The sequence below is a fragment of the Callithrix jacchus genome, chromosome 12 (genome assembly GCF_049354715.1).
Source record: "Callithrix jacchus isolate 240 chromosome 12, calJac240_pri, whole genome shotgun sequence".
NCBI lineage: Eukaryota > Metazoa > Chordata > Mammalia > Primates > Cebidae > Callithrix > Callithrix jacchus.
Genome location: NC_133513.1, coordinates 32197850 through 32214678, shown reverse-complemented (window position 1 = coordinate 32214678; position 16829 = coordinate 32197850). Strand labels below are relative to the sequence as shown.

Below are 16829 nucleotides of genomic sequence, written 5' to 3'. Positions count from 1 at the left end.
GCTGTGTGAGATTCATAGCCAGACACCTAGGCCTCTTGTCCTCATTCCTGATTCAGTTCCCAATGTAGCAGGAGCTTTAGGGCACTGGTTGGTTTCTCTTGGCATCCTCCTGTCTGCTGGGGACAGCAATATGTCACAATTCCTACTGTTGGCAAGGTCCTTGTAGAAGAAAAGAATTACATCACCTAGGTACTGGGTTCCATGTGGTGTTACTATCTATCTGAGAGCAGGGCCCATTCACAGGAGTCATATGTACTAAATTCTTGGCGCAGGTATGTGTCACAATTTTATTTGTAAACTGAATCCAGTCTGGAGGGTCAAATCACTCACATATTGGACAAATATATATTTCACAATAACATTTGTGGAAAGTTCCATTGATGATTCCCCATCCCATACCTGTCTTGGCTCCAGGTATAAGTGTCACCATTAACCAGACATAGTGGCCTACACTTGTAATCCCAGCACTTTAGAAGGCCCAGGTAGGTGGGTCAGTTGAGATCAGGAGTTCAAGACCAGTCTACCCAACATTGCAAAACCCCATCTCTAGTAAAAATAAAACAGAGCAAAACAAAACAAAAAAATGTGTCATGTGCTTGTAATGGTATTACCATCTACTCAGGAGGCTGAGGCCTGAAAATCACTTGAACCCTTGGAGGTGGAGGGTGCGGTGACCTGAGATCATGCCACTGCACTCCAGCCTGGGCAACAAAGTGAGACTGTGTCTCAAAATACTAACAATAATAAAGTCATCATTGTGCCTGTGATTTGGCCCCAGGTCCCATGGCACAATACCAACTCTGGAAAGAGGGACAGCAGGAAAGGCACATCAGCTGTGTGCTGGTCCAGGGATATGTGACAATCTTCCTTGTGGGCAGAACCCTGGCAGAAGTTGCTGGGTCCAATGTTATCAAAATCTTTCCTGTAGGCAGAGTTTAGGCAAGAGAGGACACTCACTTCACGTATATAATTGGTCTAGATATATGTCACAATGATCTTCATGAGCAGAGCCAAGGCAGGAGAGTGACATCACCTTGGTTCTTTTCTCAGTAATAGGTCACAATCACTTCAGTGGGCAGAGACCAGGTGAGAGAGCAGAATCACATCACCTACGTGTTGTGCTAAGTGATATGCTACAATGCTTCCAGCAGAAAGAACCCAGGCAGGAGTGTCCCATTACCTGGGTTCAGTACCTAACTATATGTCATGATGCACTCTAAGTACAGGACCAAGGCATTAGAAGGAAGTCACAACACCTTTGTGATGGACCCAGAGATAAGTCACAATGCCCAATGTAGGCAGGGTCCAGGCAGGGTGTCACATAACCAGGGTGAATTCTGGTCTCACTAATATGAATAAAAATGCCCTTCATAGGCAGGGCCCAGGGAAAAGTTTCACATTACTTAGATGATTGATCCAGGTATATGTCACAACTTTATCTGTAGGCTGGGTCTCAGAAGGAGAGTCAAATCACTCAAGTTCAGGGCAAAGGTATATGTTTGAATCACACTCAGGAATGTACAGAAATGAGTTTCACAGTCCCACACAAGTCCTAGCTTCAGGTAAGAGAGGCAACTCCTCCTGTTACTTGAGTTCAAGTACAGGAGTCACAGTCTCAACAATGGGTGAGGTCTGGTCCATAAAAGCCCCAATCCCACCTGCAGATTGTGTTCTAGTCACAGAGTCACAGCCTCACAGGTCTGCTGACTGATGGTTCAGGAGTCACCAAGCCACCTGTAGATCAGATCCACATATAGGAGTAGCAATTCCAACTTGCAACTGTTTTTGTGTGTGAGATTAAGTAATTAGTAGGCTCTATTTATGTGTGAGTATTAAGACTGTGACAGCTGGGTCTGCATATGAAAGTCACAGTCTTACCTGTTAGCTGAGCCCTGTTATAAAACTCCCTGTATCAGTCTAGGGCTTTATACAATAGGCCTGAGTGTTGTAATTCTCTATGAACTTTATACAAGTAAGAGGCATGACATTGCCTGTGGCCCCAAGTCTGGCTATGAAAGTCAAAATACCTCCTATTGGCTGTGTCCAGGTATGACAGTCATAATTGTGCCTGAGATATGGGCCCAAGTATATGTCTTAATTTCACCTGTGGGCAGGGACAAGACAGGAGAGTCAGTCACATCACCTTGGTGCTAGGCCCAGTGATATGTCACAATCCCCTATGTGATGTGAGTCTACCTGTAATTCTCAATGGAGGTCAGGATCAGGCAAGAAAGTAGAGTCACATCACTTACGTGATAAGCCAAAGATATGTCACAATGCATTTTGCGGGTAAGGTCCCAGCGGGAGAGTTACATCACGTAGGTATTTGATCGAGGTGTATGTCACAATTCCAACTATTGGCTGGACCCAAGCAAAATAGTAAAATAAATTATGTGCTGAGTGAAAGTACATGCCACAATGACACCTGCAGGAAGTTCCAGGAATAAAATTCAGTGTCTTACATATTTTTTAGCTGCAGGTATGAGAGTCAACACTTCTGATGAGCTGAATTCAAGTACATAAGACACAGTCTTAACACTGAACAGGATCTGTGCATAAGAGCTCCATTTCCACCTGCAAACAGTGTTCCTATGAGTTAGGCACAGACTTACCATGGTGCTAAATCTTGGTCTTAAGGAGCCGCTATTCTACCTGTTGACAAGATGCACGTATGCATGTCAAAATTTCAACTTTTCTTTGCCTCTGCGTGAGAGATTTAGAACCTCAAGAGTGATCTGTGTCCATATGGCTGTGTATATATATAAGCATCACAATTTTCTCTGTGATTTTGGCCCTGTTATGACACTGTGTGTGCCATCTGAGAGCTGTGCACAATATGCTTGAGAATGGAATTCTACACCGAGAACTTCCTGTTGTTATGATCTCAACTATTATCCTAAGCCCAGAAATGAGAGTCAACATCTTATTTATTGGCTGCTTCAGGTGTGAGTCATCACCATGCCTGTGATTTCAGTCCAGAAATGAGCCACAATCCTACTTATGGCCAGACCCACATATGACAGTCACTACTTCAACTGAGCACTGTGTTCACAAGTCAAATTTAGAACCTCACCAGTGGGATCTGTCCACGTGTGAGGGTGAAAATTCTGTCAGCTGGTTGTGCAATTGCAAATAACAACCTCAGTTTCTTATGAAATTGGGCTGTGTTATGACATTCTCTGTTTCCCCCTAAGGCACTATATAGTGTTCATGAGTGTTATAATTTTCTGTGATCTCTGTACAAGTGGAAAACCCAGAACCACACCCATTGCCCTAAGCCTAACAGTGAGAGCCAACATCTTTTCTATTAGCTGGATTCAGGTATAAGAGATAACACTGTGCCTGTGAGTTGTGTCATAAAATAACTTACAGTTTAACCTGTGGCCAAATCTACATCTGGCAGTCACAATTCCAACTGTGGTGTGCATTCACAAGTGAGATATATAACCTCATCTGTGGGCTGTGTCTACGTTTGAAGGTAAAGGTGACAATCCCAATTGTTGTCTGGATTTGCCTGTGAGAGTCACAATGTCCACTGTAGGCAGGACCCAGGCAGAAGAGTCACATCATTTGGGTGCAGGGTCAAGTGATATGTCACATTTCCTATGGGAAGTAAGGCCCAGGCAGAAGGGAAGAGTCATATAATCTAGGTGATAGGCTAGATTATGTGTCCACAATTTTTTCCGTGGACAGGGCCTGTGTCCTGGTAGGGGAGGCACAGCCTCATAACTGTGTCTCATCTGTGTTCTTTGCCCTGTTATGACACTCCATATGTATCACACAAGAACTTTATAGGATATGTACTTTATAAATCATCATAGTTCTCTGTGACCTTTCTACAAGTAGGAGACCTGAGACCATATGGGTTGCTCTAAGTCTGGCTATGAGCATTAAAATCTCTCTCATTAGCTAGGTCCATGTGTAAGAATTACTATCATGCCTGTTAGCTAAACATAAGCATATTTCAGATTTAAACTGTAGGCATGAAGTAGGCAGGAGAATCACATAGCTAAATACTGGACCAGGAATATGTCAATGTGACTCCTGTGTGTAGGGCCTACAGATTTGTCACATCAGCTGAGTTTTGGGCTCAGCAATATGCCACAATGCCTCCTCTGGGCAAGGCCCAGACAGAGTCACTGACTGTGACTCATCTGAGTGTCACTGTGGGCTGACTGTGCATATGAGTGTGAGTTGGACACAAGTACACCAGTAACAATCTTAACAATAATCTTACTCCGTGCATAAGAGCCACAATTCCACCAGTGACTGTGTTCTGGTACAGGAGTCACATCCTACATGTGTGCTGAAACCTGGTCTTAGACATCACCTGGGTGCTGGGCCAATTAGTATATCCCAATCCACATTTTGTACAGAATCTAGGCAGGAGAGGGAGTCATATCACCTAGGTGATGGGCCATAGAAATGTCACAATGCCTCTTCTTGGCATTGGTCAGGCAGGAGAGTTGTGTCATTTGGGTGCAGGCCCCAGCAATATGCCACAATCCTCACTTGGTTCAGGGCACAGGACAAAGAGGAGAGTCTCTTCACCTAGGTGATGGGCCCTGTGATATGTGACAACTCCCTGTGGGCAGAAGAAGGTAGTCATATCACCTAGGTGATAGGCCCAGAGATATGTCAAAATCCTCCATGAGGACAAGGCCTAGGCAAGAGAATCACATTACCCAGGTCCTTGGATTAGTTGTATTTTACTCTGCAATTTGTGAGCTGTACCAAGTCAGGATAGTCAAATCAGTTAGTATATGTAACAAGCACACCTGCAGAATGTCCAAAAATGAGATGCATATTCCCACACATGTCCCTGCTCAAGAGTTAATTTCTCCTGTGAGTTGGGCCCAACTATGCCAGTAACAATCTCAACAGAGGCCTGAATCTGTGCATGAAAGTCATAATCCCACCTGTGACTGTGTACAGGAGTCACATCCTACAGATGTGCTGAAACCTGGTCTGAGATTCACCAACATACCTGCAGACTGGACCCATGTATGAATGTTACAATTCCAGCCTTCTACTGCCTCCTAGTGTGAGATTGAGAGCCTTGACAATGGTCTCTGTCCATGTTGGAAGGTGACAATTTTTACTGTCTGCTGAGTTGTGTATACAAGAGATATGAATTTACCAAATCACCAAGGCAGGAGAGTCACATCATATGGGTGCTAGGCCCAATGATATGTCACAATACTCACTATAGGCAGGGCACTTGTAGGACAGTCTGATCATTTAGAATTTTGGGCCCTGTGATAACACTCTCTGTACCACCTGAAAGCTTTATACAGTATGTGTGGGAGTCACAATCTGTTCTGAGACTTTCATGCTGACATGGACCCAACATCTTATCAGTTGCCCTTAGCCTAGGTATGAGAGTCAATATCTCTTCTACTGGCTAAGTACAGGTATCAGAGTCATTAGGGTGCCTGTAAGTTTGGTCCAGAAATGAGTCAGTATGTCATCTGTGCCTGGATTCACATATGACAGTAACAGTTCTAACTGTGGTTTATGTCTGTGTGTGAGATTCAGGACCTCATGAGTAAGTTTTGTTTATGCATGAGGATGACAATTCTAACCAACATCTGGGTGTGTCTATGAGAGTCATCATCTTACAAGTGTGCTAGGTCCTGTTATGACACTCTATGTGTCATGTAAGTGTTTTATAGGATATCCATGAGTGTCATAATTCTCTGACCTTTCTACAATTAAAAGACCCAGGACCTTACCTGTTGCCCTAAGCCTAGCTGAAAGCATAAAAATGTCTCTCTATTGGCTGTGCTTATGTGTGAGAGTCATCATCAAGCTGTGAGATTTGGTGAGTTATATGTGACAATTCCACCTGTTTGCAGGGACAAGGCAGGATAGTCACATCACCTGAGTGCTAGGCCCAGTGATATGTCATAATGTCCATTATGGGCAGAGCACTGGTAATAGAGTCTGATCATCTTGAATCTTAGCCCAGGAGTATATTATAATCCCTCCTGTAGACAGAAACCATGCAGGAAAAACAGTCACATCTTTCAGGTCCTCGGCTCAGCGATATGTCACAATCCTGGTATAAGTAGGGCAAAGACAAGAGAGAAAGTCATATTATATAGGTATTGGTCCCAATAAAATGTCACAATACCCACTGAGATCAGGGTCCTGGCAAGAGAGGAAAGTTAAATCACCCAGGTTACATTCTAGGTTCTGGAATATGTCACAATGCATTTTTTTGTGCTTGGCTCAGGCAGGAGAGAATTACATTACCTAGGTGACTAGCTGAGACATACATCAAAGTTGCTCCTGAGGGCAGATGCCAGGCAGAAGAGTCATACCACATGACTGTGACCCACATATATGTAGCTTAGGCAGAGCAAAACAAATCAGGTGCTAGGCAAAACTATAAATCACAATTACCCCTAAGAGAAGGTCCAGGGATAAAACTTATAATCTTGCAAATGTCCAAAATCCAGATATGAGAGTCAACTCTTTCTGAGAGTGCCCCAGCTTCATCTGCAAATATTGGCCTGGTAAGGTAGTCATAGCACCACTGCGGTGCTGAATATTGGTCACAGAGTCACTATATTACCTGTGGATTATATGTATGTGTGACAGTCAAAATTCCCACTTTCAACTACCTTTGGGTGTGACACTCAGAACCTCAACAGCAGGCTGTGTACATTTAGGGGGTTGAGAAGACATTCCTTACCAATTATTTGCTGAGTCTGCATATGAGGGTGACAATCTCACTTCTGTGCTGGGCTTTGTTATAACACCCTCTGTTTTACCTGAGGACTTCACATGTTATGCTTGAGCATGTACATCTTCTCTGAGACCTTCAGGCTATTATGGACCCATGATCTGACCCATTGCCCTAAGCTCAGGCATGAGTGTCAACATTTTTTTATAGTCTGGCTTTAGGAATGACAGTCATCACTGTGCCTGTGAACTAAGTCCAGAAATGAGTCACCATCTCATCTGTTACTGGATCCCATATGATGGTCTCAATTTCAACTGTGGACTTCATCTGTATTTGTTAAACAGAGGAATGACAGGTATTACTTTCATAGAATAGTGCTAAAAACTTGTACTGGAATATCATGTGAATGTTTATTCTTTGGAGGTAGATGTGCCTGTGATATGAGCCTGAAGAAGGGATATGAAGCTTCAGGTGGCAGGGAGGTGGGAAGTGAAGTGGAAAAATCGAGGAGTGATGTGAGGCTAGGAGCTGAGGGGCAGGGGAGAAGAATCTGTAAGGGGAATGAAAATTTTTCAAATGACTCATCCTTTCTTTTCCTGCTTTTCATCAAGAGTTTAATTTCTTCCCACTGACCTTTAAAATAAAATTATTGGAAAGAGAGGGAAGGAAAACAACTTTATTTACCTATTAGGGGATTAAGTAAATGGAGGAGTGTGTGCTCCTATTTGGGACTGCCTGAATTTATTAAAGGAATACAATTCCAAGCACTGACGTGTTTAAAAAATCCAACTGTGTATCTAGCACATGTTAGTGGGGAAGGGAAAGAACCAATGTTTAGGGAGTGCCTTCTATATGGTAGGGATGTTTCTACATTATTGCATTAAGTCTGCTCAGCAAACCTGAGAATTAAGAACTAACAAGTGGCGGGGGCACCAATCATTCCACTATGGAACATGTAATTGCTGTGTCCACTTCCTCAGGTCTCAATATTAGAGAGGATGAATTATCTGAGGAAATAAGGAAATGACATATAGATAATGTAAACAAATTCTAAATTCTCTGGAACAGTGAGGCTATTCCTATGTTTATTAAGATATGTTTTGGATGATTAATTTATAAAGTGGAAAATAAAAACACTCATCTATAGAAATATAACCATTTAAAAACTTAGCCTTAACAAGACAAGATCTTTTACCAACACATACAAGAGATATATAAAAAGTTAAATGTCCAGGTGTGGTTTCTCACACCTGTAATTCCAGTATTTTGGGAGGCCGAGGCAAGAGGATTGCCTGAGTCCAGGGCTTTGAGACCAGGCTGGGAAACATAGCAGGACACCTTCATCTCTCCAAAAAATAAAAAGAAAAAAAGAAAACTTAGTCTGGCATGGTTGTGCATGTCTGTAGTCCCAGGAGGATTCTTTGAGCCTGGAAGGATGAGGCTGCAGTGAGCTGGATGACAGGATCCACTTCACTCAGCCTGGATGACAGGATGAAATTTTTCTAAACAAAAACAACAAAAATAAATAAATAAAAGTTGGCCAGGTGCAGTGGGTCATGCCTGTAATCCCAGCACTTTGGGAGGCTCAGGAAGGTGGATCACTTAATAAGGTCAGGAGTTTGAGACCAATCTGGCCAACATGGTGAAACCCTGTTTCTACTAAAAATACAAAAATTAGCCAGGTTCGGTGGTGTGAGCCTGTAATTCCAACTACTTGGGATGCTGAAGCAGGAGAATCAGTTGAACCCGGGAGGCAGAGATTACAGAGAGCTGAGATTTCAACACTACACTGCAGTCTGGGTGCCACAGTGAGTTTTTATCTCAAAAAAGAAAAAAAATTAAAAAAGATTTCAGGCCAAAAATATTTTATAATTTTGCATTTATAAAGTGTACATTCAAAGGCAATTAATTACATAGCCTGTCACTTTTTAAAAATTTAGTAGGAATGTCTTTCTTATGTTAACTTTATTTTAATTGGAAACGTATGAATCTAATAGAAGTTATAAATTTTTTATTTTATTGTTTTTCAACTTAGTAAGTGCTTTTATTTATTAATTATTAAATTTCAGGATGGAACCAAGTATGTGTTCATGTGTTTGTTTATTTTCCTTCATTAGGAAATTGCCAGCTGACATCAGAGAAACCTTCAGGCTGTTTCTGCGTACAGGCCTTAACAAAAATATATTTTTCTTTTTGTTAGTATTCTTACTCTACACATTATGCAAATTCTACAGAAAAATTCTGGGTACATTGTCAGTGTATAAATGTATGAGCTGGATGAGACACATTGATACAAGCATGCAATGCACAATAATCACATCAGAGTAAATGGGGTATCTATCACTTCCAGCATTTATTCTTTATTTGTGTTATAAACAGTCAAATTACTCTCTTTTAGTTATTTAGAAATGTACAATAAATTATTGTTGACTCTAATCACTTTGTTGTGCTGTCAAATACTAAATCTTATTCATTGTATCTAACTGTATTTTTGTATCCATTAACCTTCCCCATTCCTTACTCATCTACTAATTTTCTTCCAAGCCTCTGGTAACTATTCTTCTACTTTCTATCTCCATGAGTTCAATTCTTCTAAATTTTGTCCCCCACAAACAAGTGAGAGCATGGAAGTTTTTCTTTCTGTGCCTGGTATATTTCACTTGACAAAATGTCTTACAGTTTCATCCATGTTCTTGCAAATGACTGGATCTTGCTTTTTTGATGGCTGAATACTACTTCATTGTCTATATGTACCACCTTTCTTTATCCATTTATCTATTGATAGGCACTTAGGTTGCTTCCAAATCTTGGCTATTGTGAATACTGCAGCAATAAACAGCAAATAAATGCTTGAAGAGATGGATACCCCATTTACCCTGATGTGATTGCACATTGCATGACTTTATCAACTTATCTTATCCAACTCATAAACTATGTACCCACAATTTCTTTTAAGGTTGCACAATAGGTAGAGTAAGAATCCCAACAGAAAGAAAAATACATTTTTGTTAAGGTCTATATTTAAAAACAGACCTGAACATTTCCCTGATGTCAGCTGGCAATTTTCTAATGAAGAAAAACAAGAGGGCAGACATCTCTTCGATATACTGACTTCCTTTCATTTGGGCATATACCTAGCACTGGAATTGCTGATTGTACAGTATCTTTATTTTTAGTATTTTTAGAAACCTCCAAATTGTTCTCTATAATTGTTGTACTAATTTACATTCTCACCAACCATGATGGTTCCCTTTTTTCCACATCCTCACCAGCATTTCTTATTGCCTGTTTTGGGATAAAAGTCATTTTAACTGGGATGAGAGGATGTCTCATTGTAGTTTTGATTTGCATTTCTCTAATGATCAGGCATGTTGAGCACCTTTTGATATACTTGTGTGCCATTTTGCATGTCTTCTTTTAGGAAATGTCTATTCAGATCCTTGCTCAGCCTTTAATCAGATTATTATATTTTTTCTTCCTGCAGAGTTGTTTGAGCTTCTTATATTCTGATTATTAATTCCTTGTCAGATGGGTAGTTTGAAAATATTTTCTCCCATTCCATGGGTTGTGTCTTCACTTTCTTGATGGTTTCCTTTGCTAGGAAAAAGTTTTTTTGTGTGTTTTTTGTTGTTTTGTTTTTTAACTTGTCCATTTTTGCTTTGGCTACTTGTGCTTTAGGAGTACTACTCAAGAAATATTTGTTCAGACCAATGTCCTGGAGAGATTTCCCAATTTTTTTTAGTAGTCTCATAATTTGCAGTTTTAGATTTAAGCTCCTAATTTATTTTGATGTGATTTTTCTATATGATAAGAGTTAGGGGCAGGAGATTCACTTGAACCCAGGAGGCAGAAGTTGTAGTGAGCCAAGATCATGCCACTGCACTCCAGTCTGAGTGACAGAGGGAGACTCTATCTCAAACCACATACATATATGTTTGACTGACCAAAATTCCAGAGGTTAAATATGGAAAACTTTTTCATTGTAGAAGTGTACATGTGCATATGGACACGGACAGAAAAAAAATTGAAAACTAAAAATAGCTTATTTACAACAGTTAGCCATTAACATTAAAATATATTTCGAGGTGGGTGGATCACCTGAGGTCAAGAGTTCAAGACCAGCCTGGCCAACATGGTGAAACCTCATCTCTACTACTAAAAAAAAAAGGCTGTGTGTGATGGCATAGGACTGTAGTCCCAGCAACTCAGGAAGGCTCAGGTCATTTCCGCTGGCATGACAGTTTCTCAATGTGTAGTGAACCTTGCAGCAGCCTCTGTTTAAGACCTGTGGTCTCTCTGCAAAAGGGACAGCTCAAGCATGTGCAAACCTTTTTCATTTCATACTTTCCTTATATACTTCCCCACAACCATACAGAAAGAGATCTGAATGAGTTTTTGCTGCTGCAGCTACTGCTACTCCTACTAAAAAGTTCTGTGTTCTCTGTTATGTATCTTACCACCTAATGACACCTTCACAGGGTCTTACGCCCAACATATAATTACTGATTCTAGTTGGTATGGATTTTTGTTTATTGTCCATTTCAATATATTTAAGGTTTTATTTTGTAACAAGTCTTGGTTTATGAACATTAAAATAAAATCCAAAAGTGTCCATATGCATGGAAAGAATATTCTAGGTTGCAAACATTGTAACAAATTGTAGACCTTATAAAATTGGAGCTAAAGTAAGAATACCACTTCCATTTATGGAAGCATGTAGAACTCCAGTTTCCTTTCCTGTCATTAAATTCAGGTCATGGGGTCTGTCAATTGCTTCTCCCATTTCAATGGATTTTATGTTGTCTACATTTTCTTTTGTTCTCCATCCAAAAAGGGTAAAATGTTTTCTCTTGAAAGCACTGTTTTCTATGTTTTCTCTTAAAAACACTGATATATTCTATTATGTATTTTATTTTATTTGTGATAGAGACATTTAACATAAGATCTACTCTCTTAGCAAAGTTTTAAATACACAATTCAGGACTGTTAACTATAGGAAATATTCTGTGCCTTGAGACCTCTAGGACATATTCACGTTGCATAATTAACATCTCACACCCTTTGACTAATACCTCCCTCTTTTCCCCTCCCCAAGTCCCTGGCAAGCACCATTGCACTCTCTGCCTCTATAGATTTGACTATTCTAGAGTTCTCATAAAAGTGGATCACATAAAATTGTCACCCTATGACTGTCTTATTTCACTTAGCATAGTGCTCTCCAGGTTTATCCCATATTATCTACTCTCAGAAAAAGAAGGAAATGCATTGCATTTTTTTGAGAGTAGATAATATTCTATTGTACATATACAACATATTTTCTTTACCCATTCACCCATCTATGGATATTAGGTTGCTTCCATGTCTTCACTATTGTAAATAATGCTGTAATAAACATGAACATGCTGACATCTCTTTGAGATCCTGATTTTAGATCCTCTGGCTATATACCTAGAAGGTGAGATTGCTCTGCATTGTTCTTTATAGTGAATGCACCAACTTACATTTTCACCAACAGGGTTTTAATTTTGCTACATCCTCACCAACGCCTGTTATCTATTTTTTGATATATTAGTCAATCTAACAGATGTGAGGTGACATCTAATTGTTGTTTTGATTTGGATTTTCCAGATGATTAATGTTGAGTACCTTGTCATATACTTCATGCCGTTTGTATGTCTTCTTTTGAAGAAACGTCTTTCCAAGTCCTTTGCTCACATTTTATTTGGGTTTTTCTGGTTTTCTTTTGAGTTGTGGGAGTTGCTTATGTATTTTGGATATCAACACCTCATCAGATAAATGGTTTACAAGTATTTTTGCCTGTTATGTAGGTTGCCTTTTTAGTCAGTTGATTGTTTTCTTTGCTGTACAGAAGTTGTTCTGTTTGATATAATCCCACTTGTCTATTTTTGTTTTTCTTGCCTTTATTTTTGATATCATATCCAATCAAACATTGTCAAGGCCAATGTTAAGAAGATTTCCCCCTGGGGGGGACTGCCAAGATGGCGTGGTATGAGCAAATTAGGATTGCAGCTTTCAGTGAAGATGCAGAGAGTGAGTTCAATCCGGGGAAATTCCCAGGTGTAGGAGAGACAGGGGACACCAGCGCAGCTGTTTTGGCTCCCATGGCCATTTTGGCTGGCAATGCAGCACAGTGGCACCCCGCACAATATGCACTGGTCTGGGTGCCCTGTTAAACCGGCAATCTGAGATTTGGGAGGGCACATTAGCATATCCATCTGATTAAACGGAACTTGGACAGTGAGACAGACCAGGAAATTCCCGGGAAGAGAGATGTTTGAGCCAGCGCAGTCGGTCACTGCACAGGAAATCACACAGATCCCGGGGCCCTAACAGCAGCTGACAGAAACACCTGGGAAAGAGTCAACCGTTCAACTTAAAAAAAAAAAGAGGGCTCTGAGGCAGGAAGCCAGGTGATCAGGCTGGGCAGGTCCCACCCCCACAGGGACAAACAAAACGGTGATTCGAAACGCTCGGGATTGAGAGTTTCACTGCAGACACAGCTGAACCCAGGATGGTGCAGCTTGGTGAAAGAGGGGCGTCTGCCATTACCAAGGCATACTGCCCCTACTAACGTATACTCCCATTGCTGATGCAGCCTGCCATTGCAGAGGCAACCCACCATAACACAGAGACTCCCCCAACAGGGCAGAGACCGTGACAGCAGGGCAGAGCCCACAGCAACAGACTGGAGCCCACAACAGTAGCGTGAAACCCATGGCAACAGGGCAGAGCCCACGACAGCAGAGCAGAGCCCACAGCAGCAGGGCAAAGCCCAAAGTAGCAGGGCAGAGCCCCCAGCAACAGGGCAGATGCCACGGCAGCAGGGCAGAGCCTTGGCAGGCAAATAGTGACTAGACTGCCTTTTAGCTAAGCACGAAGGTGCAACAGATACTCATAAAAAAAGCTCTAACTCCCCAAGACAGAGCATCTGAGAACAAAAAGGGGTTTAATGAGTTCTGCTGCAGCAGACCTAAATGTACTGGCCTAACAGCCCTAAATGATCAACAGAGCTCACAGCTCAGCACTTGAGCTCCTATAAAGTACAGACCGCCTCCTCAAGCAGCTCCCTGACTCCTGTATATCCAAAGAGTCACCTTAGAAAGGACTGATCAGACTGACATTTGGCAGGCATTGTTCTGGGACAAAGATAGCAGAAAAAGAAATTAGTAGCACTCCTCACTGTTCTACAGCTGCTACAGGTGTACCCAAGACAAGCAGGGCCTAAAGTGGACCTCAGCAGTTGTACAGCAGAGGGACTAGACTGTTAGAAAAAAAACTAAGTAACAGAAATACATCATGATCAACAATCTGGGCGCCCACTCAGAGACCCAATCGAAAAGTCAGCAAATACTCCGATTACAGGTAAATAAACCTGCAAAGATGGGAAGAAACCAGCAGAAATAGGAGGAACACACCTGAAACCAAAACACCTTGCCTCCTACAAAGGACCAAAACTCCTCACCAGCAAGGGAACAAAGCTGGAGGGAGAATGAGTGTGATGAAATGACGGAATCAGACTTCAGAAGGTGGATAATGAGAAACTTCTGTAAGCTAAAAAAAATGTTCTAAATAAATGCAAAGAAACTAAGAACCTTGAAGAGAGATTTGAAAAAAGATTTGAGAAAATGATAACAACAATAAACAACTTAGAGAGAAATATGAATGAATTGAAAAAGCTGAAAAACACAACATGAGAACTTCACAAAGCATGCACAAGTTCAACAGCCGAATTGACAAAGCAGAAGAACAAATATCAAAAATTGAAGATCAACTCATGAAATAAAATGAGAAACCAAGATTAGAGAAAAAAGCACAATAAGGAATGAAAAAAGTCTCCAAGAAATGTGGGACTATGTGAAGAGACCTAATCTATGTTTGATAGGTGTACCAGAATGTGATAAAGACAATGAACCCAAGCTGGAAAATACTATTTAGGATATTATTCATAAAAATTTTCCCGAGTGTTCTGCCTGCTTCCGGACGAGCAAGAAGACTTGTGCTCCGGTTCTCGGACTTCCCCAGCAGCATGGCCCCCAAACGCCAGTCTCCACTCCCGCCTCAAAAGAAGAAACCAAGACCACCTCCTGCTCAGGGACTGGATGAGACATCGGCCTCTGCAGGCTTGCCGAAGAAGGGAGAAAAAGAACAGCAAGAAGCAATTGAACACATTGATGAAGTACAAAATGAAATAGACAGACTTAATGAACAAGCCAGTGAGGAGATTTTGAAAGTAGAAAAGAAATATAACAATCTCCGCCAACCATTTTTTCAGAAGAGGTCAGAATTGATCGCCAAAATCCCAAATTTTTGGGTAACAACATTTGTCAACCATCCACGAGTGTCTGCACTGCTTGGGGAGGAGGACGAAGAGGCACTGCATTATTTGACCAGAGTTGAAGTGACAGAATTTGAAGATATTAAATCAGGTTACAGAATAGATTTTTATTTTGATGAAAATCCTTACTTTGAAAATAAAGTTCTCTCCAAAGAATTTCATCTGAATGAGAGTGGTGATCCATCTTCAAAGTCCACTGAAATCAAATGGAAATCTGGAAAGGATTTGACGAAACGTTCAAGTCAAACGCAGAATAAAGCCAGCAGGAAGAGGCAGCATGAGGAACCAGAGAGCTTCTTTACCTGGTTTACTGACCATTCTGATGCAGGTGCTGATGAATTAGGAGAGGTCATCAAAGATGATATTTGGCCAAACCCATTACAATACTACTTGGTTCCTGATATGGATGATGAAGAAGGAGAAGGAGAAGAAGATGATGATGATGATGAAGAGGAGGAAGGATTAGAAGACATTGATGAAGAAGGGGATGAGGATGAAGGTGAAGAAGATGAAGATGATGATGAAGGGGAGGAAGGAGAGGAGGATGAAGGAGAAGATGACTAATAGAACACTGATGGATTCCAACCTTCCTTTTTTTAAATTTTCTCCAGTCCCTGGGAGCAAGTTGCAGTCTTTTTTCTTTTTCCTTCCCTCTTGTGCTCAGTCACCCTGTTTTTGAGGTCTCTTTTCTCTACACCATGGTTCTCAACTTATTTTGGGGGGAAATATCTTGAGCAGGATACAATGGGAAAAGAGTCTCTACCCCTTTCTGTTTGAAATTCATTTTTATCCCTTCCTGTCTTAACAAAAACTGTATGGAATCAATACCACCGAGCTCTGTGGGAAAAAAGAAAAACCTGCTCCCTTCGCTCTGCTGGAAGCTGGAGGGTGCTAGGCCCCTGTGTAGTAGTGCATAGAATTCTAGCTTTTTTCCTCCTTTCTCTGTATATTGGGCTCAGAGAGTACACTGTGTCTCTATGTGAATATGGACAGTTAGCATTTACCAACATGTATCTGTCTACTTTCTCTTGTTTAAAAAAAGGAAAAAAAAACTTAAAAAAATGGGGTTATAGAAGGTCAGCAAAGGGTGGCTTTGAGATGTTTGGGTGGGGTAAGTGGGCATTTTGACAACATGGCTTCTCCTTTGGCATGTTTAATTGTGACATTTGACAGACATCCTTGCAGTTTAAGATGACACTTTTAAAATAAATTCTCTCCTAATGATGACTTGAGCCCTGCCACTCAATGGGAGAATCAGCAGAACCTGTAGGATCTTATTTGGAATTGACATTCTCTATTGTAATTTTGTTTCTGTTTATTTTTAAATTTTCTTTTTGTTTCACTGGAAAGGAAAGATGATGCTCAGTTTTAAACGTTAAAAGTGTACAAGTTGCTTTGTTACAATAAAACTAAATGTGTACACAAGAAAAAAAAAAAATTTCCCAACCTAGCACGGCAGGCCAATATTCAAGTCCAGGAAATACAGAGAACACCTCAAAAATATTCTGCAAGAAGAGCAACCCCAAGGCACATAATCATCAGATTCACGAGAGTTGAAATGAAGGAGAAAATACTAAGAGCAGACAAAGAGAAAGGTCGGGTCACCCACAAAGGGAAGCCCATCACACTCACAGCAGATCTCTCGGCAGAAACACTACAAGACAGAAGAGAGTGGGGGCCAATATTCAACATTCTTAAAGAAAAGAACTTTCAACCCAGAATTTCATATCCAGCTAAACTGAGCTTCAGAAGTGAAGGAAGAATAAAATCCTTTGCGAACAA

At 40.9% G+C, this 16829-nt stretch overlaps 1 protein-coding gene across 1 annotated transcript; it reads left to right on the top strand.

The window, feature by feature from the left end:
- The first annotated feature begins 14722 nt into the window (after positions 1-14722).
- Positions 14723-16485, top strand: LOC118146237 (protein SET). Its single transcript, XM_035267559.3, has one exon. The coding sequence runs from the start codon at positions 14739-14741 to the stop codon at positions 15609-15611; it is 873 nt and encodes a 290-aa protein (XP_035123450.3). The 5' UTR covers positions 14723-14738; the 3' UTR covers positions 15612-16485.
- The last annotated feature ends 344 nt before the right edge of the window (positions 16486-16829 follow it).

Excerpts from the sequence above, each read along its gene's own strand:
- LOC118146237 (XM_035267559.3), top strand. The coding sequence starts at position 14,739 with ATGGCCCCCAAACGCCAGTCTCCACTCCCGCCTCAAAAGAAGAAACCA.